The sequence below is a fragment of the Mchenga conophoros genome, linkage group LG19, assembly GCF_057382185.1.
Source record: "Mchenga conophoros isolate Kocher_MC1m ecotype Shallow Benthic linkage group LG19, M_conophoros_male_GT1.1, whole genome shotgun sequence".
NCBI lineage: Eukaryota > Metazoa > Chordata > Actinopteri > Cichliformes > Cichlidae > Mchenga > Mchenga conophoros.
Genome location: NC_140544.1, coordinates 31,652,377 through 31,674,551, shown reverse-complemented (window position 1 = coordinate 31,674,551; position 22,175 = coordinate 31,652,377). Strand labels below are relative to the sequence as shown.

Genomic DNA, 22,175 nt, shown 5'->3' with positions numbered 1-22,175 from the left:
AAAAAGTCTTCTCACAGTTGAGGAGAATAACTTGAACTTGTTGCACTTCATTATGGCAGGCTGGAGCAAACTGTGAACAAACACACAGAGAGGGATGGATGGATAGACGCATTATTTCAAGGGGAAAAAAAGGATAACTGCTAACATACCCCCACACCAACAGAGTGAATAGATCTCTCAAAGACTGTCTCATCTTCCGTCAAACATTTGCTAAGTGTACTGATACAGTATAGTCTTGCATGTAAATGGGACATTTACACATGAGCATAATGCACTATTCATCACATGAGTCCTTTTTTATTTTGACTGCTCTGTCAACAGCAAAATTTTCTCGATTGAGTCCATTTGCAACAAACAAAAGTGAAAATACTGCATTTAAATTAACCCCACAGACCTCACATGGTAAATGCTGGCCATGTTTTTCTCCTTGAGTAATTATTCTGTTCAAATAGCATATATTTCTCTCCAGGCAGAGAGTGCTCGGGCTGAATGGATGCTGCGACTGCATAATGGTCCTCAGACGTTTGTTTCCTAGGCAACGTGGGGAGGGCATGTGGAAAGGGAGGTATAAAAACACTAGCAGCTCCTCTGTGAGTCTTACTCTGAGGTGAAGCGCTCACTCTAACACAGTGAGTATCGGAGAACTTGCCGCACAGTTCCTCTCCCTTTTTGCCATCTCTCTTTCTCGGCTCACTTGAAGGCTCAGCACTGCAAGTACCTGTTGGAGGATGATGCGGCCAAAAGATTTACGCCAGGGCTCTGGCACCAAGACCTTCCTCGATGCCATGCATGGCGGTAAAGTCCACCTTGCACGCTTCATCCTGGACGCACTGGATGGACGCATTATCAACTCGAAGACGGAGAACAGCCGCACCCCGCTCATGCATGCCGTCTGCCTGCAAGACCCTGGGACCAGGGCCAAGTTCACCCGGCTGCTGCTGGAAAAAGGGGCGGATGTCAACTGCCAGGATGAGGACGGTCGCACAGCCCTGAGCCATGCATGTGAAATGGGACACCTGGACGTGGTCAAACTTCTAGTTCAGTTCAATGCTGACCCTGATATCACTGATTCCTGGGGAAACAGTGCCCTCATGTATGCTGCATTTTCTGGGCAAAGCCAGGTTTTGGAGTTTCTGGTCAGGGCTTTCAAAAGACTGGGACTGAGGCTGGACAGGACCAATAATGCTGGCCACTCAGCCATTGAGGTTGCCAGCTTCTTTGGGCACAGTCAGTGCGCCCAGATTCTGAACTTTCCTTGCAGGAGAAGTGTTGCTACAGATGATCCACTTGTTGATGCGAGTACCACTCAGGAGGGTGAGTGCCGTCTGCCCCGCAGGCTCCCCAGGCAGGTTCTGGAGAGGTTCTCCAAACAGTTAAATAATGAAGACCAATTGCCTGGGGTATTTCAGAGACAGCTGAAAATTGGCGACAGCAATGGAGTGTGGAACCGTTTCCGATGTCCCAGGAGCCAATCTCAAGAGGAAAACCATCGCCACAGCTGGGCTCTGCCTCCTCAGCTTGAGAAAAGCCAAACTGAGGGGGATCACAGCATTCTCCTCACAACCAAGCAGCTGCAAAACTGCCACTTTAGAGAGCTAAGGGGGACTAAAACACTGAACTCTTTTCCTGAGCCAAGCCAGAAAGATGTCAGCCGAGACACTGGACTCCCAGAGCAAGCACCAGCGAGTTTTCCTCTCTGGGGCAAAGCAAAGTCATTTAACCTGGACCTTCTGAGCAGCAGAAAGCAGTCCTATCAGGGTGATGTGCGTGACATGAGCCTGTCAGCCAGCAAATTAAAGAGAGCCTCACTGCAGGATGAGAGATGCCTGATAGATAAGATGGACTGTCATGGGAACACCCAGGGCTTGACAAACGATGCTGACAAAATTGTCTCTGTGCCAAAACCTCTTTTAAACAGCAAGAATCAGCCTGCACGAGTGCCAGAGGAGAATGTCAAATCTAAGAATGAAGAGGCTAATGATATGGCTTCACTGAGCAGACGAGAGCAGCAGAAAAGGGGCAGCTTTGGTGCGACTGCCAGACACAACAAGTTACTTCCTGCCAGGGGAGAAATTGAGTCAGGGAAGCTCCCCAACCGTACCCCGGGATTCACGGGCCTGGGGACCAGACTGCTACGGCGATTCACTGCACCCGAATTTATGAGGATGGTCATAGACTGCTCATCGGGCTCCTCGAATGGCAGGGGTCGGATGTCCCGCTCCGAAACCTTTCCTTTCTCGCACACGCACCAACAGGTCAACAGTCAGCCGAGCGTCGACAGCATCAGTGGAGTGAAGTGTGAGTTCGAAAGCTGCTCGTCTCAGTCAACCCTCGACTAGAAAGAGGACAATGTCTAACTGCAGAATTGGCTGGTAGTGGATGTTTTTTAACAGCATTTAAACTTCTGGTACTTGCTCGGCAGTAGCGCCTACATACTGAGAAAAGTAATGATTCCTCGCTTTTGTTGCAGCTTATTTGTTTTTCAATACCTGTCAATAAAAGTTGCATAAAGTGCAATTTTGCTAACCCATGTTTAAAATCCTTTACAAATGAACACGATTTCAGTCTGTGAGCTGCTGAAAATGAATATTTTCTTTCACATGTATAAGATTTATATGACCTGAAATCGAATGTATTTGATATTGCTTCTGTGTTTATAATAAAAAAAGAAGAAGAAATGTATTTCGCCTAAATATTCAGTCACCGTGCACTGTATGATTCATGCTCAACATGTAATAAACACTTTAAAAGACCGGCTCATTCATCCTGTACTATGCATGTGCGAAAAGGACTCAGAGTTACTTAAATGGATACCGTTTCAGTATGCATCATTTATTGATTTGTACAAAATTAAAATGTGTAATTCTCTTTTTCATGAATGCTTCACACAGAAATAGAAATACATGAAACATGTCAACATGTATCTGTGTCAGAATACAAAGACTATGTGCAAAGTGTTTCTCAGCAGGTCGACGTCCTGCAGCATCACATGCCAGGCCTGTGTGCTTTATCTAGGCAAACAAATGCAAATACAGTCACACACATCTTCAGGAGTAACACACACACACACACACACACACACACACACACACGCACACACACACACACACACACACACACGCACGCACACACACACACACACACACACACACATAAATCTTATGATCTTTAAATAGTCTGTCACAATACAAAGAGTTGAAGCGAACGCTGAAACCTCACACATTCATGCGCTTCCTCTCTCTCTCACACACACACGACAAAAAAAAACCAACTACACATTTCAGTAAAGAAAAGTAACATTTTGAATTTGTTTCACATAATTTACTGCAGTGAATCAGCAGGTGTAAGATCCTAATATTCAGTATTTACATTATTAATTTATCTGCTCATGGTTCAAGTCCATACCTAATAATGAAACCTTATTTGCAACTTCACATCATACAAACGACCAACAATACCTTTTTGAAATAAAGAATAAACATAAAAAAGAGAAACATGGAATTGGTGGTTTTCCAGTAGCCCAATAGTAGCAGCTGGGGCTTTCATCTACCCATTTGTTATGCTAATAAAAGGAGAATTGTCTTTCACATCCCTGTTTCGTACATATTCAAGCATTCACATCAGGCCAGGTGTGCCTCCATTTGGCCATGCAAAGAGTGTGGATTGACAGATTGTTGTCCAGTTTCCACTACAGAGTGTGAGTGTGCAGAGGTAACTTTATCCCTGCCTAATAATGTCACAATGAGCTACTCTGGTTTGAGCCTAAACACCAGCTTAAAAACTTTACACAGCTAGCAATAATGCCCACTATGAACACTATATAGGATTTTTATAGTAGCACATGTACATATAGTCATGTGGAATATTGATTTTTGCTATCACTTTGATATGCACCACATTGTGCTGTGTTGAATCCCACTGAATGTTACAGGAAACCAATCGATAATCGGATCGCAGCGAGCTGAGAGGTGAGGGATCGCATGCTGCCTTTAACTCGCTCCTAAGATGCTTCTCTCATGCCCGAGACCATGCTGTGTCTGTCTACCAAACTTGCCGCCGTTACCCCGACGGGGTCTGCGCCTCTGGAGCTGATAGCCCATTGGCTTGGGAGCTGAAGTTGGACCCCAGTTGCTTGTCCTCTTCTGAGGCCTGGAAGGGTCATACTGAAGGTGGGTGTTGGGGGACCAGGAGCCCTGTGGGGTCAGCAGCGGGACATGCGCTTGCGGTATTGCTCCACCAGTGGGACCAGGCACTGAGGTGAGCCGCTCTGCAGCAGGAAGGGGTGCTCCAACAAGTCGATGGCGCTGGCTCTCTCTAGGGGGTCTCGAGTCAGCATACGGTCCAGGAAGTCTTTAAGAACTGGAGAGACCTGCACCAGGAAGAAATACAAACAACCTTTATTTGTCACATAAACAATCATACAGAGTACAACATGTAGTGAAATGCTTGCGTCTGAGCTGCGCACAGGTGTAGCTGCGCCATTCCAGGGCTTGGTTTTTAGCATGGGGGGTCTAGACAGGACAGTTACTAGGTCGAGCTTGCAACTCCAAAGGTGTGTAGGCCTACCACTACGCTATCCAGCTGCTGTATAGGAACATAATAGGTACGTATAAGTACATAATATAGTTGTACTCCAATAAATCATTGCAGTGATATGGTCGTGTAATTGTGTTGCATCCAGCATTTGCCGAGACACTTCAGTCTGGACCATCAATGCTGCTAGCTTGCGTTCGTCTGTTCTCGCACCTGACTGGCGTTTCGAACAGTAGGAGCTGGCTCATCCCTCAGCCTCTTCATCGCTGCTACAGGGGTTTCACTGAAGTATGGCGGCTCTCCATCCACCATCTCAACCACCATGATGCCCATCGACCATATATCGACCTGGAAATAAACCACGACACAGGAAAAAAAGTGTCTAACAGGTCTCATACTATTGCACAGATTGCCTCTGTTGGCAATCAGTGCTACACTAGTGGTATTCATGCAAACTGAATGTGTGCCTCCTCACTTCAGTGCCATATGGCGACTTGGATATGACCTCAGGCGCCATCCAATAAGGTGTCCCCACTAGAGACTTCCTCTTAGGGATGTCCTTACTGATCTGTGCACAGAAGCCAAAGTCTGAAAGCTTGACCTGTGAGGAAAAAAACGCTTTCCTTAATTTTAATCAAGAAAGCAAAAAGAAAAAGAAAGAAGGAGACAGAAAGAAAGAAACATTTCATACCCTTCCGTCTAACGTAAGTAGTATAGAGTCACTTTTGATGTCTCTGTGAATGACTCCCTGTGAATGGAGATAAGCCAGGGCTTGCAGCACAGCTTCACACACTGTAGCAATCTGCTCTTCACTCAGCCTGCAGCACAACACACAGAAACACACAGATTTTACATGAATTTCACACTTTTACACTACTAGTTATGACGAATCAACAGGACTTAAAGTTGAATTTCATGAATCACCGCACATTAAAGGCAACGATAAAGTAGGCAAGGTTCAAAACAACAACTCCCACGTAGCACAGTGACGAATGAAGCACGCCCGTTCTGCCGCGATGCTAATGTGCCTTTAATATTTTTTCAAGTGCAGCATAAACAGTTAGAGTCGAGCAGCAAAAAGACATTTCACAGAAAACACCAGGTAACAATTACTTTACAGAGCAAGGTTCCTCCCACACACAACAACTATAGGTTAAAAACTGTCTAAAACTATATAAGATAAAATGATTAAAACTGAGTGGATTTTTAAAATAATCTGACATCATAGTTCAGCCTGGAGAAACAGCATACACAAAGGACTCTTGATCTTGATTGTTGTGTCAATATCCTGATTATTTTAGGCTTAGACCAGCAGTGGCAGTGACAGCTGGCTCACTTTATATATCATTTGGTATGAGAGGAAAATTTCCATCCCTTTGAGTCAAACAATCTAACCCTGAGGTCACCCTATGGAGACTGAGCCAGCCATCTGTTAGTAATATAAACCATATTGACAGCTCAAACAAACACACCCTGATAAATTTCAGCTCCCTGCTGCTGGTCAATATGTTTTCTCCCTTTTTGATGTATGTCGTAGCATCAGGGGATCAAATGTCTACCCAAAATCAGCCTTCCGTGTGGCATTTAAACACACACAAATTCAATTATTTTACTGTATTATTATTTTTCTCTGGAGGAAAGCAGCAGACGTGGCGTGCACGAGAAGACTTGATGACAGTTTTGCACTCCTGGGAGGAACATCGATTACCCACCAATTGATACCACACTACCCTCTTGTGGCTGATTTAGTTATTAAAAAATATAAGTTCCATATGGAATCAATGAAATACAGTTTTTTGTTGTTGTTGTTTTGTTTTGTTTTTCTTCTGTGGATATTTAATGGCGTTCTCACCTGGTTTCAGAAACAATGTTAGTCAGTGCTCCACCCTGCAAGTACTCCATGATGACCCACAGCTCTTCCTCCACCAGAGCAGACTTAAACATCTCCACCACATTTCTGTGCTGATAGTCCCTCATGATGACCACCTGCAACACAAAACATTATTTGGTGGTATAATCTTTAGAAATATAACAAACAATGTCGCCACTTATTGGTTCTCCAGCAGTAAAGATGACTGCTGCTCAGTCATTGGAATTCACTGCCAAGCAGAAATATAGTTCATTTAACCTCCATGAAGATTACAAAGATGATGACATCAGTGCTACTCTTTCAGACTGGAAAATACCTCCAAATGATAGATGTGCATAAAAATATTGGACTCTATAAAGGCATACTCTGTGTCAGCTGCCTTTTGGAAGCCTCTTGGTTTTGTCAGAAATGATCATATTTGACTACAAGTGATCACTTAACCTTAATAAGCCATTGGATGTGTCACCCAGAATCAGATACCAGTTAGTGATAAGTAATACTAATAAAATATTAGACTTGTTTGTTTGTTTTTTAATTGCATTTGACAGCACGGCAAGCCAAAGCTGTCAGATAACTGCATTAAAAATGTTCAAACGTTGCTATGAAAGGCAAAATTAACTCTAGAGACCGACTGTTTTTTTCTTGTACCAGGCTGTAAACACTTCCCTACTTTAAAGCTGTGTTAACATAGGGATTAACTCACTTAAAGTGCTTTTTTTAGCACTTAAAATGAAGCAACTGCCTTCTCTTTTATGCCCTGATATCACTAAACTGCTTTCCCACAGGCTAAACAACAAAGATTAGAGATATGTTGCTGTAAATGACTCTCGGTACATTTTAGAGTTATTTGCATTTGTATGTTGGGTTATTTTTTTTGTACCTCATTAAAGAGTAGCTCTCGCCTCTGCTGCCGCCGCAGGTCCATCATCTTCACCGCCACTTGCCGGCCGCTGTGCTTCTCTGTTGCGATACACACCACTCCTGTGGAGCCCTCTCCGATCTTCACAAAGTTCTCCAGATAAGAGCGGGGATCGCCTTTGTCCACCACCATCTGCAGGGCCGCCTTGAACTGTTCATGTGTCACCTTAGGTGGGTCGGGTGGCGGTCTGGGTGAGGGGTGTTGCGGGGGTCTGAAGGCAGGGGAGCAGGTGCCTGGAGGACTGGTGGCTAATGAGCCTGTAGGTGAAGGTCGAGGTTGGGAAGGGCTGTCTTGTCTGGGATAGGGAGGGTTGGGGCATCCGGAGTGTCTGAGAAAGGGGTCTGGTCCACTGGGTCTCAGTCCCATATTAGGAGACAGACCCAAGGTGTAGCTGGCTGAGGAGCGAACAGTCCGCTGGGGTCTGACGCCTCCCACAAGAGGACTGCTGGTGCCGGTGGGCAGGAAACCAGAGTGGTACCTCACTGCTGATTCTCCCTGCACAATAACACAGAAAAATGGGGTGAGGAAAATTAAGAGAGAACTGAAAGGCAGTTGGCCACCTGCCTGAGGTTCTTGACCCACTTTAAAACTAAATGTAAATCAAGTTCTTCACTTTCCCTCCTTTTCCACTTCACCTGATATGACTGATGTGTTGTTTTATGGACCCAAGTGTCCTGCAAAGATCTTGCCAAACACATCTTCTTTCAACATTTACAACTCTACTGGCAGTAGAGTTGTAAATGTTGAAAGAAGATGGTGCCAGTAGACTACTGGCACCATGAACCCACTTTCATTATTTTTAAGTCTAGAACTAAACCAAAGATTCAAACTCAGAACTTTGATCCTCTTTAGTGAAAAAGCCAATCAATAAGCTGCTTCACTAAAGTTCCACAACCTAAGCATTAACATGATCCGTGATGGTTTTTTGACAGCAAAATATAACTTTATTTAATGTATTCAGAGCTCATGCAAGAAACATGCTGAGTAGTTAAAAAATGATGTACATAGGATTAGAAATATGCATATATTGTGTATTCTATAAATAATGTATTATCGGTACACTTAATCGCTGCAAAGGCTTACTTTCAGGTCATAGGAGGAGAACGGCCTGCCAGGGCTGTTCTGTTGGTGCATGTATATTGGTATATTGGGTCGGAGTTCTGTGGTGACTGTGCCTTGATCTCCCTGGGGTGGCTGTACCGTCATAGCAGGGCTGTAGAAACAAGCTACAGGCCTTTGATTTGGTGGCATTCCCCTTGACAGCTGGAAATCTCTCTTCCATATCACTCTCTCCTGAGGACTACCCATATCACTACTCATATAAGCCCCGTGACTTGGCATCTGGATGTTCTGGGACTGAGCAGGATGTGATGGGCCCTCGAGAGAGCTGACCCCGACTTCATAGGTGGACGTGGCCTTGGGCAAAATCCCATTAGGTTGCAGAGTGATACTCTTCTTCATGCCCAAGTAGGGGGTATTGGTCTCACTGTGGATGTTCCTGGCCCTATTCCTCCACTGTTCCTGGCCCGCATCCTCCTCATCGTCATCATCCTCCTGGGTCAGACCCTCATACTGGTAAGTGTCTCCCTCGTTCACTTCCCCCAACCTTCCCAGAGACTGGGCTCTCTTCCTGGCTGAAGGGCTGCTCTTCCGCAAAGAGTTGGAACTGGTCACAGACAGACGGCTCATGTCATTGATCATGGCTGCGATGTAGTCTCCGTGTCCGATCATGCTCCCACGCACAATGGTCTGAAAGGAGAGAAGCATTTATCTGTATCACATCCTGCAAGCCATGATTGCATTACAGAAGGATTTTGGACAGAGAGGAATGAGGGTGACATAATCATCGCTCAAAGGCGAGTTAAATTTAGACTTGGGAATCTGTAAAGGACATCTTTGTCATTCTACAAAGACGGTGACTTGAATTTATTTTCCCCAGTGGCCAATTCTGACAATACACCAACAAATATACTTCACAAGCGAAACACAAAGAAAGAGCCTTTACAACTGCTCACATGCTTTCAGATTGTCGAGATAACCGCTCATGAACTTTCTCGTGGTATGCACAACTGGCAGGCAACCAAAGGCAAATGGCCTAAGCTTGCCCTGACATAAAATCATCAGACAATCTTTAGATGTTTTGCCAGAACAGAATGGATGTAACACTGACTGCATGGTGGTTTAGTAGTCGTACTCAGGGTAGAGTCATGTTCAGTTATACTCTACTGCCTCTCCCATTTCTCTGGCTCAATGCCATTACATCAGCACAGGGGGGGTAGAGGTCAGATGACATCTCACCTACTGTAGCACCTCGCTGTGAGGAGGGAATGGCAGGTGATAATAGCCTCTGTGCAATTTCACATGCTTTTTAAAAATGAAACTGTCTTCTCATCATGTAGAAATAATCTGAAACATGCTGAATCTTTAATTTTCTATTTTTAGCTTTTAGGATTTTCTGTGTTTCTGATGACACTAAACCCATGCTGACTGACCCGAGTGACCTAAATGCTGGAATGACTGTTCTCATATTTCACAGCACTAATAACAATCACGTCATAGACTTAACGAAATGTTCGTGGGTTTTTTATTTTCTGGAGGAGCCATAAAAAGCGTCAACGGTGTGTTCAATGAAGCACAGAAATCCTGAGATTTGCAGGCTTTATCACTCACTGGCAATTCCTTTGCTGTACCTGCACTTTTTAGCCCTTCTGCTTGACATCTCTGGGAAGGCACCATGGACTATTATTAATTGCCTGCGTGGAGTAATAAATCTTGTGGCCCCTATGAGTATTCAACATTGTACAGTCAGTGTACACAGCAGGGTCATTAGCTCAGCCACATGATAGATAAGAAAGCAAAAAGATGGGGAGGGGAGAGAGCTCTCCACGTTGCCATCCGAGGATTGTGGCATTTTCTGTGACAGCGCTCACAAATACTTTTGCACTGACGCAACCAGCACATATTTCTCTGTGAATGAAGCTCATTACAACTTAATGGGAATCAACGCCGTGCGCCATTCATTAGTAGTCACCTCAGGGTAAGGACAGAGAATCAATAAAGGGCTAAATAGCTTACCTTCTTTGGTCTCAACTCCACCTCTGTGATCCTGGAAGGGTCCACCATGGGTTTGGGCCTTCGCAGGTTCTCTATCAGGCTTTGCCACTGTGTCGGCAGGCCCACAAAGCAGCCGCGCTTAGCATCAAAAGAGGTGTGAACTCGGTGCTCAAAATTCTTGGGGGCTGATATCTCAGGCCTCTTCTTTTTCTTTTTGCGAAACATCTTTAGGTTCAGAGGGGTAGCAGCCTGTCTGCTTCAAAATGTCCCTGTAGAAAAAAGGTAATCGTCTTTAAAGAAGTTGCGCCAAACATCACATTCAGCACAAATTTAAGTAACTGTAAACCAGACATTTGAATACAAACAAAACTCATGTGCCACAATGATTAAAGAGTTGTTGCTGCTCTCATTTGCCCACTACTCCAGGTTCATTTAAATAAAATGTGCCAACAAATGATTCTTCCACATGAGAGAATATATATATTTAAATGGCTTATCCAATAGCTGTGCCTGGGACGTGGATGTCCCACACTGCCTTGCTGGCTGTCACAAGCTTGCGCCACAGAGAAGAGCTCCAAGGACAGCGAATGGATTTGTAAGCACATGTGTAATGAAGGATATCTGGTCAATTAAGGCTTATTCATTCTCTGTGCCCTTTTACTGATGAGCACGAGGCTGGGCTGGCCAGCGCCCACAGGCTTTCAGTGCATTAGCAGAATAAGTACAACACACATTCATGCACACACATATATACAGACATAAATATACTCTGGCAGGCTATCCTTCAAAGCCTTTTTATAACCGTTTTCATATCCCATCCTAATTAGTAGCTTGTGTGCCCTTGATTGCAGGGAGGGCAACTACTTAATCTTCAGATGGATGGTCCTGTATTTCTTGAGCCACTAACTCGGGTTTACTGTATATGCAGCTTTATTTTCCATTCAAGTGGGGGGGGGGGGGGAAATAATTAAATGCATTACATCTCATTTACTCGGCTGCACAGCTGTAAGGGGAGATAATCACTCACATTTAAGTCACTTGATTGGAATTAATACTTTTTTTTAAAAATAGCTCACAGCACGGAAGCCGTCTCAGCTAGCCATGCGAGGGGGATGCCAGTGCCGGTCTGCTGCTTAGTCCACTACATCCATCCTGATTTAAGTATTTGTTAACTCTAGCTTTGTGCTGGACATGCTAAAAGCTTTATATTGCTTTGTACAGACCCTACAATAATTGGGAGAAAACCCGAACAAGGAGACGACCCCCTATGAGCAAGTGCTTTGGTGACGGAGGGAAGGAAATACTCCATTTTAACAGGAAGAAACCTCCAGCAGACCCAGGCTCAGGGAGGGGCAGTGGTGCTGCTTTGAATGGGTCTTAGTTAAGACAGTGAGGGATCTCCTAGGCCTTAACTAATCTGGACCTCTTATCCTAGTTTGTAGTGTCTGTGCCTTTTGTAGCATTAATTAATGCATAGTCTGAAGCAATAATACCACGTCCAAGAAGTCTGTGCTCCAACTTTGGTGAGGGAAATTCTATTCTTTACATGTATGTGGTCTGCGGACGCAACTTGCTAGCCAAACTTGCTAACATTAGGTTATGGTTTGTGCTTAGTTCTGTCTCCAAAAAATACAAAACATTAAAATCAAGGCTTCAAAATGTAAGAACAAAAAATGGGTATATATGGGTATGTCCATATTGTATTTATCTTTCAAGCCGCGTGTGCAAATGACCAAATGTTGACATGCTAAACTAAGATAGCTAATACAGCAAACACTCTACTGCCATAGCAGGCTAACTTGACCTGTCAAGCTCAAAGCACTTCTGTGGCCAACTAAATGCTCACAGAACTTTTGTTTGTTTTTGCAAAAAGTCACCCTGAAATTAATAGCCAATGCAGAGGCCTACACGGTACCCTGAGAGGATCAGATACTATCTCCCATCATGCACTGTGAAATAGTGGGAGCTGAGAAAATTAGTTTTTCAGCCCTCTGCAAACCAGCAGGCGATCACACTGGCAGCCTTTCCTCTTTCCACCTCCGCCCTCGGATCAGCATGGCTCTAATCGGCATCAATGACGCCTGTTAAGAGATGTATTGGTAACTAACCCACGCCACACGTCCTGCTGCATCACTGCAAGGTAAAAGTAAGTCAGGCCCGCTGGTCACATCAGCTAAACCTCCACTTCATTACAGGAAGGGAGCGGTAGGATGAAATAGGTGGGAAGGAGGGGGCGCAGAAGGACTGCTAGAATAGACGTGACACTCGCCAAGGATAATTCAATCACAAGGCTAATATGCTAAGTGTTGCATAAACGCATCACTCTGTGCTCTCCCTATGTACATAATGTGATGCTGGGAAGGACTTTAATTCTATCTGACAGGGACATTATGATGTGAGGGCTCTCAGAAGGTGGGGTGAGAGGAGTCGGGGCCAAGATTACAGTCAAACGTGGATATATTAGTGAGACAGGGACCCAGTTTCTTTCCTGGAGACACAGAAAGGCTTTTAAGTGCCAGTTGTGGCCCCTTTTGAATAAAAAATGCCTGCAAAAAAAACACAAGCTGCAAAAATAGAAGATTGTGATCGCTGTCGTTTTTTTTCTTTTTGCACTGCATGAGAGGCTGTCTGCTTAGATAGCTGTTAAAGATGCCGATGCTGGCATTGCCCGAACAAATATTTACACATTTACGCTCACGTATTCTCTTATAAGCATACCAATCAATATTCGCTTGAGTAAAATGCAAACTGCTACAGTACCATTGCAAAAAGAGCAGCTGGTTTTTATGATACTTCATCAAGTTGCATCAGTTCAAAACAGCAGAGAACAGAATATATCACAGTATTCATTATTCATACTTGACCACTGTTCCCCTCTGCAGACTCTGGAAATACAAACTAACCACTGTGGTATTAGACACAAGAAGAAACACACATGCATACTTGATTCATTCCTGGGCAGAATGAATTTAAAAAGTTGATACAATTATTGATTTACAAGCTTTAATCATATGCGACTGGCCTTAGATTGACCTCTCAGACTCTGCCGGGCTTATGACAGTCCTGACAGCAATATGCTATTGATTTCTAAGCCCTAAAATATGTTTCCACAGAGCTTGACTTGCACAGTCCACCATCTCTTTCCAGTCACATCCCTCAAAACTGCAGGGACTTGACCCTATGCCTGAGTGGCTTTTCTTGAATCTATCAATGTGCTGATGCAAAACTCCGCCAGCTGCTGTCACAGACATGAAAGGAGAGCCAGGATGAGGTCACTCTTAAAATTGTGCAACATGAGGTGTTTTTCATCTTCACAACTTAATGCAGGAGCAACAAATTAAACAAGTCCAAACGCGTGACCTAAAAAAAAAAGCCTCACAAATCCCATCACTGAGAAATAAGATCTCATACACTGGAACTCAGCAGAAATCTGTTTGCAATAAGTATTTCTGAAGTCTAACTAAACATAAACCTTGAAAGAAAGACTCCACAGCCTGCACATTCTCTAACGCATGCAAAATACACTTATTTTTCTGCAGAAAGTAACCACTCAATCCCTTTCCCAATCCACGCTCAAATTAATATCCAATCATAGCCTTACCCCTGACTGGATGGAACTTCTTCACCTGGCAGAGTGGCTTGGCCTCTCATACCATCCAGAAATTCAACCGAGCAATCCATATGTGCCCCACAGACAACATGACAAAAGAAGAGAGAGCATGCTTTCCTTCCTCTCATGTTCAGATCACCCCAAGCAGGAGTTCCGGTTGAGTGGGAGGGGATCGAGAGATAAGAGAGATATTGGATTTGCTCGATGTTAGTGCTCCCAGCTCTGTTAAATGATTTTTTTTCCCTATTTGCCCTGATTTCTGCTTCTATCTTTTTGTTGGCGTGCATGCAAAAAAATGTAATGAGTGTGCAGGTGACTGTGCTTGCAGGATTAGTGGTGTTCAGTCCCTCACTGATCTAATTTTAGGACGCATCGTCCCCCCCCCCGCCTCTCCCGCACTAGATGGATGTTTATTTTGTACGGGATTCATGTCAAATGGTGAAGTGAGGGTGTGAGACGATGGAGATGAGGTAATCCTGTTTTTGTACTTGTCAATGCATGTATAAGCATAATCCAGCTATACTGAATTACAGGAGGGGGGTTACATCTATTTCATAATAGTATAGATAGCATCAAGGTCTTAAATGGTGCTTTTGGAATCTACAGTGCAGTGTAGAGCGCTTAGAGATTGCTCTTCTATCAGCTTCATTATGATGACCGTTTTGCCCTTTGAGTGTAATGAGACTGCCTCTCGAGGGGGCGGTGGGGGTCTTGGATGGTCATCTTTTCCCTGTGCTTTGTAAAACACATACACATGCACTTACACACACACCGTCTGAGGGCATAAAAGGTACAAGGCGCCGGACGTGACTGGACAGTACAATAGCAGTGTTTATGATTTACGTTGATGTCTTTCTCTTTGAAGTCACCTCTGCAAAGATGGAAGGACTTTCAATAAGACTTTACATGTGATGTAATAAGCTGCATTCAACGACACGGAATAACAAGACGCTAGCACTCTGATACATCATGCATGACAAAGCACTCAGAATATAAGAAATGCTGGAGAATGTCGGCATGAATCTATTAGGTCCATAAAGTCATTCTTTGCACAAATGTAGCTTTGGTTGATTGCACAGTTTTGTTTCTTCAGGCATGCTAGCTGCACTGCACTGGAGATGACATTGTTGGGGTGTCAGTCTAACACTAGCAGTTGAACAGACCAAAATAGCTACTGTGCAATGATTATTCAAAGATGGTTAAACTTTGGTGACGTCTTGACTTTTTCTTTTGTGCAACCAGCAAGCCATCAATTCTGTGGAATACCTACATACATGAACTAAAACAGTAATAATGATAATAACAATAATAACATCTCCGTATAAAGTAGAATGTGGGTTCAAAAGTATCAGTCGATTGTCGGGTTTATAGGCTCACATTTGCCAATGTCCTCATTGCTATTTCCTCCATAAAGAAAAGCATCACATCTTTTCATAGTCACTCCCTTATTTTTGGTTCCTTGAGGAACAGACCACTTGTGCTTTTAGCACCTTTGGACTCTCCCAGCCGAAAGAAGGGTGCTAGGTCTGACGTGTGGACAAAGATCCTGGATCAGTATTCGGCGACCCTCTGTAACCTCAGGCTGCTGCTTGAGTTGCTGTGAATTTTAAATGCGTCCCCTGTGTAACGTAAGCACTTACAGTTGATGGTGGAATAACTAAGAGGGAAGAAATCACATGAACTAACTTGGTCGTGTATCTTGTTAGATAACCCCCCCCCCCCCCCCACACACACACACACACACACACACACACACACACACACACACACACACACACACACTGTTTGTAAAGGAAGACTCCATAGCTAGGTGCTTGATTTTATACACCTGTGGTAAGACTATAAACACCTGAATTGTTTATTGCTTACACTCACTGAACATTTACTTGAAGACAAGATCAAATTGACACTGCGTCTAATAAGTCTAATAAGTCGGTGTGCCTGGGACATTGTCTGAAGTTTCTCTTTCTCAAATGTAGCTCACATGTAGCATGCAACAAGAGACTGTCAGCTTTAAATGCATTCTGGCTAGCACCCTAGTAGTGTTGCACACTTAACTTAATCTTAAACTCTGTCAGGACTTTGGCTTCCCACAGTTAAATGAGCTCGATAGACTGATGTCTAATATGAGTGTTTCACTTATCATGCTAAGAATGCTAAGAAAATCAGCAAGCGCTAAATCAGATCCTGACCACAAGCCTTGTGCCAATCACAAGTGACTGTTCTCTGCACCATACATTTTTCCTGGGCTGGTCTGGATGAGTAATCCTATTTTAAAAGACATATAAAGAACTAAATTGAAATGTCTGGGACAGGAGAAGGTGAGAGCTATCCCTTGAAGTGGAACATCCATTATTATTTGGAAAAACCTTGAATTTAGCACAAGTGATGTTAACTGAAAAGAAATCATATGAACAGAAACCTATGGACTGTGTCTGCACCGCAAACCAACACAGCTGATTTATTCAACTGCCTGAAAAAACTGCAGCACCATTAATGCATGAAAGCCCAAGGAAAACAGTGTAATGCCTGCTAACCTGTATCATCCAGATTCAACTTAAACGTCGATAAAAAGTAGCCTATTCGGCGTGTCAGCATATACATCCAGCTCCCAAAGACGCACCGAAATCACCAAAGCAATCACATTCAATTTTGCCAAAGACATGTTTCTAATAAATATTGTGAGTAAAACAGAATGGGCATAAGATATGTCAGCTGTCATAAAATTATTTTTTACAAAGTGGGAAAGGGGGTCGAGGAGAGGGATATTACAGCTGCCAAGAAGGTTTTATTAAATCATGTCAATTAGCTAAATGAATGGAGTAAAAGATGTTATGTTATTTTTCTGCAAAGATTAATTTCTGAAGATTGATGTAAAGGAGTGTAGCACACTGTAAAGGTGAAAGCAGTACCGTGTTTAATTTCGCTACTAGCTGTTGTCTTTAGGCTAATAAGGCTGCAGGCAGAATGCACATAGTGGCTCCGTTTGTTTATTTCTGAGGTAATATGCAGAATTTCTCCTTTCCTTTTCTTTGGGATTGCTTGAAGAGTAAGTATGATTTCCCTGAACCAACATTTTCTTTGGATGACTAAAGATATATTGTGCGGATATATAGTGCCAGTTTTCAAACAGCAACTTTCTCAGTCCTTGATGTAGCTGTAACTCTGATAAAAGCTCCACTCAGGGCTAAGGACATAATGTAGAGCATACCCAAGGGCACGTGAAGGACTAGTTTTTGTCTAAAGTTTAATAGCAGCAGTGGACAAAAAGAGTAAGCTTGCACAGAGTGTGGCCAAAATGTATGCACAGACAAACTTGATAAAGTACTCGTGGTGTTGGCATTGCTCCCGTTAAAGGTGTCTTCAGGACCAACTTTTGCCATGTTGACACGCAAACTGACAGGAGGACCCACAAGGTAAAACACATAATGAATACAGTCTTGCAGCTGATAAATATTAAGTGTTCATACCCTTGATGATTATAAAACAGATACAAATATATGAAAGCGTAAAGAAAATGTGGCTGCAAAGGTTGCAAAGTGTCAGAGTAGACCCTTATGTAACCATGGACGTATAGGTTCCTGGTTAGATAGTCAACTGTATCCATATTGTGCTTTCACTTTTCAGTTTATAAAATGAGATATTAAGCATGGATGACCCACATTTACACAGGGAGTTCATTCATAGTGACATATCTTGGGGTCTTTCAAATGTCACATAACTCGCAGCGATGCGTCATATGCCGGCTTTCACTCAAATCTCTGGATGAAGTCGTGCAAGTCTAAAATGGTAGAAGTCACTGAAGATTCTGAGAAAGTGAACGATCAAAAATGCTCATCTGTCATTTCCTCATGCTCGGCGTGAGTAAGGAAAAGGCCCGAGGATTGGAAGTACGCAGAAAAAAACAGTGTCAGTGCCCAACAATGTGGGCTGTCAGTTCCTTTAAGAGCAGAAATCTGCGCAGGAGGGAACACTTGTCCTGTGTTAAGATTGACAGGAGGAAACCAAAAATGAAAGGTCAAGACGGGAGCAGTAAGAGTGGGGGAGGAAAGGAGAGTCCAGACACTCAGCTGCGGTGACAGAAAAAAAAAGAGAAGATGGATAAATCTAGGATGGAGGACAGAGAGAGGAAAAAAATACTGAAGGGGATGGCTGTAGATTTGAAGCTGTTGGCGAAAATTAGCATAGACATAGACGTTTTTGTCAAACTTTTTGAAAAGTAATGATGCTGAGAGGAGCTCTCTTTCAGTTCTGAAGATGCAAACTGTTTTCTCCATCATCTTTTCTGCAGTAAACAAGCCTCAGAGGGGATCTGAGGACAGTGCAGTTGCATCAACACAGCACGTACATCATTCTGTCACCTGACATAATGGCACTGATTCTCACGGATAAGAAAATGGACAAGAAAACTAGTTTGCTCTGCCCTGCAGCGAACAGTGTGGACATTACTGCGCAGTAAAAGCTGTGGTCTCTATCTGCTCCAAACACCTTAATCTAATGACACTGTAAAAACAACGCTTCTGATGTCCTGCAGGATTTTATGGGACGTTATCTGGATGCTGACACATCAGTAGAACACCACAGACTGTCACGTCAGGAAATATGCATCAATATGTATACTAAGGACTAGAGGCAGGAGAGAAAGAAAATGCAGCAGTGACCAACACTCTGTTTAATGAAAGATCCTCTTGGCTCTCACAAGTGCTTTGAACAATTTGACGCTGTGCTGATAGAAACGTATGATCAGGCTGGACCAATGGTATGAGCCCAACTTTTCTCTCCTGGGTCTAATTTATTGATGCACTGGGACTCGGCGCATGCTTTACTGTATGCGCATGTGCTTATGAAGGCTTTGATTTATATTTTTTCCCAGCCAAGGCCTCAGCGTGTCTCTCCAAGGGACAAAGCACAGGCCATTTTTAACCTCAGATTCCTTTATGGTATCAATCTGCACCAACTCTGCTGTCCTTCTCTGTCACCCAGCATGGGTGCTGTTTCAGCCTAGAGAGAGGGGGGGGACTCATGTCATGCTGTCCTAATTTGGACTCTGAGGATTTTTTAATCCGCGGTGCTTGACATCTCGTGGCCAGTAGCTACACTAAGCTGGTAAATGCACAGCTCCCCCGCCTTCACCAGCATGAACATGTCACAGTCGCTCCTGAAAACAATCGTGAGCCCAGCATGGGTCGCTGGGGCATCGCAACAGCACCTGCGTGCCGTGATCAAGTGTGTGAGAGGTCCGTATCACTTGCTGTCCTGTCGGCGTCCTGAAGCGCGTGTTCAAGTCTGTTTGTTTTACTGTGAGCCTGTAAACCCGCACGATGAGCAACACACAACAAACACCAAAATATAGACTTTATAGAAGAGCGCACATCACCCCGAGTGAAGCAGAAGTCCAGCTGTGCGTGTGTGTTTATGTGCATTTGTGTGTGTGTGTGAACCAAAGAGACCTTCTCTGTCACATCCCCTACCCTTTGGCTGCTCTTCCTCTTCCTCTGTGAATATCAATGAATGACCTGAGACACAAACAAGAGCTTTTTTTTTACTTGCAGAGCCTCAGTTACATATCAACAGACTAAAAATAAAAATGTTAAAAAGCCCATACATTTCAATCAGTACTAAACTTATGAGCAAATCGCCCTGTATGTGCACAGATGTCGTCTCAACTCACACATGGAAGCATTAACAGTAGCATTGTTATTATTATTTCTTTTTTTAGTAGCAAGCGTGAGAAGTGCTGCGACAGCATCATTGACAATGAGTGCACTGGCAATGCTAAGTGGGCTAAAACAAACAATCTATACACTTCTTTAAAACACCTTCACCTTAGATTGATTTCCACAGAGGACTTAGCATCTAATAGCAGTCTAATAGAGAGACTTTACAAATCTATTTTTTCCAGTGTACTGACCAGATTTCTTATTTCTTAATGTGCTCAAACATCGCATCCCACGTTCATGCAACCCCTCGTACAATAGGTTTTCTTTATGCTAGGAAAAGACATCACGTGTGAGTCTCCTTTATCGTGTCTATTCTTTCCACAGCATCCATCTACTGAAGTATGTATATATGTGCAGTAGTAGAAGCTTCCACTGATACAACTAAAAAATATCACCTGAATTCACATTGGTAAAAACAGGAAGCATCTGTGTCCAGAGTACTCATAATAATCATCCTAGATTTATCAAGTGTGATCCATCTTGAGAGTGCTGAATCCTTTTTTGTGAAATCGGGGTTGAGGACAGAAGAGACAGGAGGAGGAGACGATGTTGGGATTTTAAGGAGGAGGGTGAGCAGAAGGTGAAGGCTCCTCTTTTGAGATGCAGTCCATCACTGAATACATCCTGCAGACCTCTCAGTATCCCCCCTCCCCACCACCACCACCACATCTGCACCTGGCTGCACTGGCCTTTGCTCCACATCCTCTTTCTCTTCCTCCACCACGACTGATACCTACCGATGGCATACACTAGCCTGCTCTTTATTAATGACGTTAAGCCTCTTTTTTTTTGTCCCCCACCCCACTTTACCCCACTCTCCTCGCTGTGAAGAGAGAAGATGGGACTCTGGAGGGATAAAATCATTGTTAGAGAAAGACACCAAAAAATATCAGTCATCCCCCCTTACCTTGCTGTCCAGTGAAGAGGAGAGCCTCTCTCCTCCAGGAAGGTTTGGAAGCGAGTGTGCACATACACTCACATCCACTATTATGCGCCGCTCACTCACGTTCACACACACATTTACGCTCGCACACAGACCTACACGCTCTCAAGCTCATGCACACAACGGCGAGGAGGGATGGCTCTCAAGCGAGAGCACACTGCAGGCTGCCGCTTGCCTGGGAAAGCCTGATGCGTTCCTCCCTCCGGGCAGAAACACACACTGCCATCTCAAAGGCTCTTTGTTGGGGCCGATTCATCCCCAGTTCTGTGGCTGAGTGCTGATTCGTGTACCGGTGCCTGCTCCCGGGGACGAGGGGGTGTCCGTACAATAGATAGACAAAGCCATGAAAAAGAAAAGCAGCATCCAGGAGGAGAGGAATATCACAGCACCATGTAGCTCCTTCCATCCACCCCCCTTTTCTCTCCTTCTCCTTCTCAGGCTCGCTGTCTTTCTCCTACAGACACACACACTCCCTCCCACCTCCCTTTCTCTCTTACTCTCTTCCTCCTCCTCTCTCTGCCTCTCTCTTTATCACTTCCCTCCTTCTCTGCCTCCTCCCACTCCCTCACTGGGCTGCAAAAGAACTGATAGCAGCATGTGCCTGCGCCCGTGTGCCGGTTTCCAGTGACTGTAAGGAGAGGAGAGCTCTTCAACACCTCATCACCTGGGATACCTTTCATCCCCCACCCTCTCCTCTCCCCTCCCCACCCACCATCTCTCTGCCTCTCTGTCTCCTTTGCACGTAATGTGGGTGACACGAGAACGCGAGGGTGCTGACTTCACCCGGTGCACTGCTGTTCACTCAAATGTATTATCCATGAAATGACATGGTCAGGGAGATGGCAGATGGCAGAGGAGGGGTTGCTGTACCGATGCTTGTAAAAAGGGGTGTGGGACTATCCTTGTAGAGGGGCTAGATCCTCATCCTCACACTGTCTTTTGAGTCTATCGTGACCCAGAAAAAACCCCAAAATCATTGCAAGTGAGGGGACACTGAAACTGAAGTTACAGCCACACTCCTGCCTCTGATCCGGCATCATTATTTGAGCGAAACATTTCCCCTCTCCTTTTACCACAATCATTTCCTGAATAATTTATACAGAAGCTAAGACCAGGCACGAAGAAGGAAAATGTATTAGGGTCAAGTCATGCAGAAACTGCCTGCAAGAGTGAGCCACATTTAGGGCATATGTGTAATACATGGCATTTTGATATGAAAGGCACTACGACAGGCTTAAATAATGGCACCCCCTCCCCCAGCACACACATCAAATAAAGTGAGGTGAAAAACGACTCCACTAAACCAATCTGCATAACAGTGGCAGATTTTCCTGTTAGGGGTATGGCAGACACAACCCCTCCCTCTCTTTCACTCTCACTTGTCAGCATTAATGTCACAGATATTGACTGGTGGTGGTTTGTTGTCTTATAGTCATGATTTCCTTTGAGTTTATGAAACAATAAAAGATGCACAAATATGGTGATCACAAAAACTACTCCAATTTTTACCAGGGTTATCTCAGCTG

At 44.1% G+C, this 22,175-nt stretch overlaps 2 protein-coding genes across 3 annotated transcripts; one reads left to right on the top strand and one right to left on the bottom strand.

The window, feature by feature from the left end:
- Nucleotides 1–617: 617 nt before the first annotated feature.
- On the top strand, nt 618–2,678 carry ankrd63 (ankyrin repeat domain 63). Its single transcript, XM_085257137.1, has one exon. The coding sequence runs from the start codon at nt 729–731 to the stop codon at nt 2,337–2,339; it is 1,611 nt and encodes a 536-aa protein (XP_085113263.1). The 5' UTR covers nt 618–728; the 3' UTR covers nt 2,340–2,678.
- Nucleotides 2,679–2,811: 133 nt separating this feature from the next.
- Nucleotides 2,812–21,105, bottom strand: pak6 (p21 (RAC1) activated kinase 6). Of its 2 annotated transcripts, none has more exons than XM_085257650.1 (9): nt 20,614–21,105; nt 10,398–10,645; nt 8,406–9,071; nt 7,284–7,817; nt 6,386–6,519; nt 5,225–5,351; nt 5,009–5,134; nt 4,747–4,881; nt 2,812–4,369 (listed from the first exon to the last, which is right to left on the bottom strand). In XM_085257650.1, exons 2-9 carry the CDS (start codon nt 10,599–10,601, stop codon nt 4,202–4,204), a joined length of 2,094 nt encoding a protein of 697 aa, XP_085113776.1. In that variant the 5' UTR covers nt 10,602–10,645; nt 20,614–21,105; the 3' UTR covers nt 2,812–4,201. The 2 variants fall into 2 exon arrangements, with proteins under 2 accessions (XP_085113776.1, XP_085113777.1); XM_085257651.1 differs by lacking the exon at nt 20,614–21,105 and adding an exon at nt 13,978–14,849.
- Nucleotides 21,106–22,175: the final 1,070 nt, after the last annotated feature.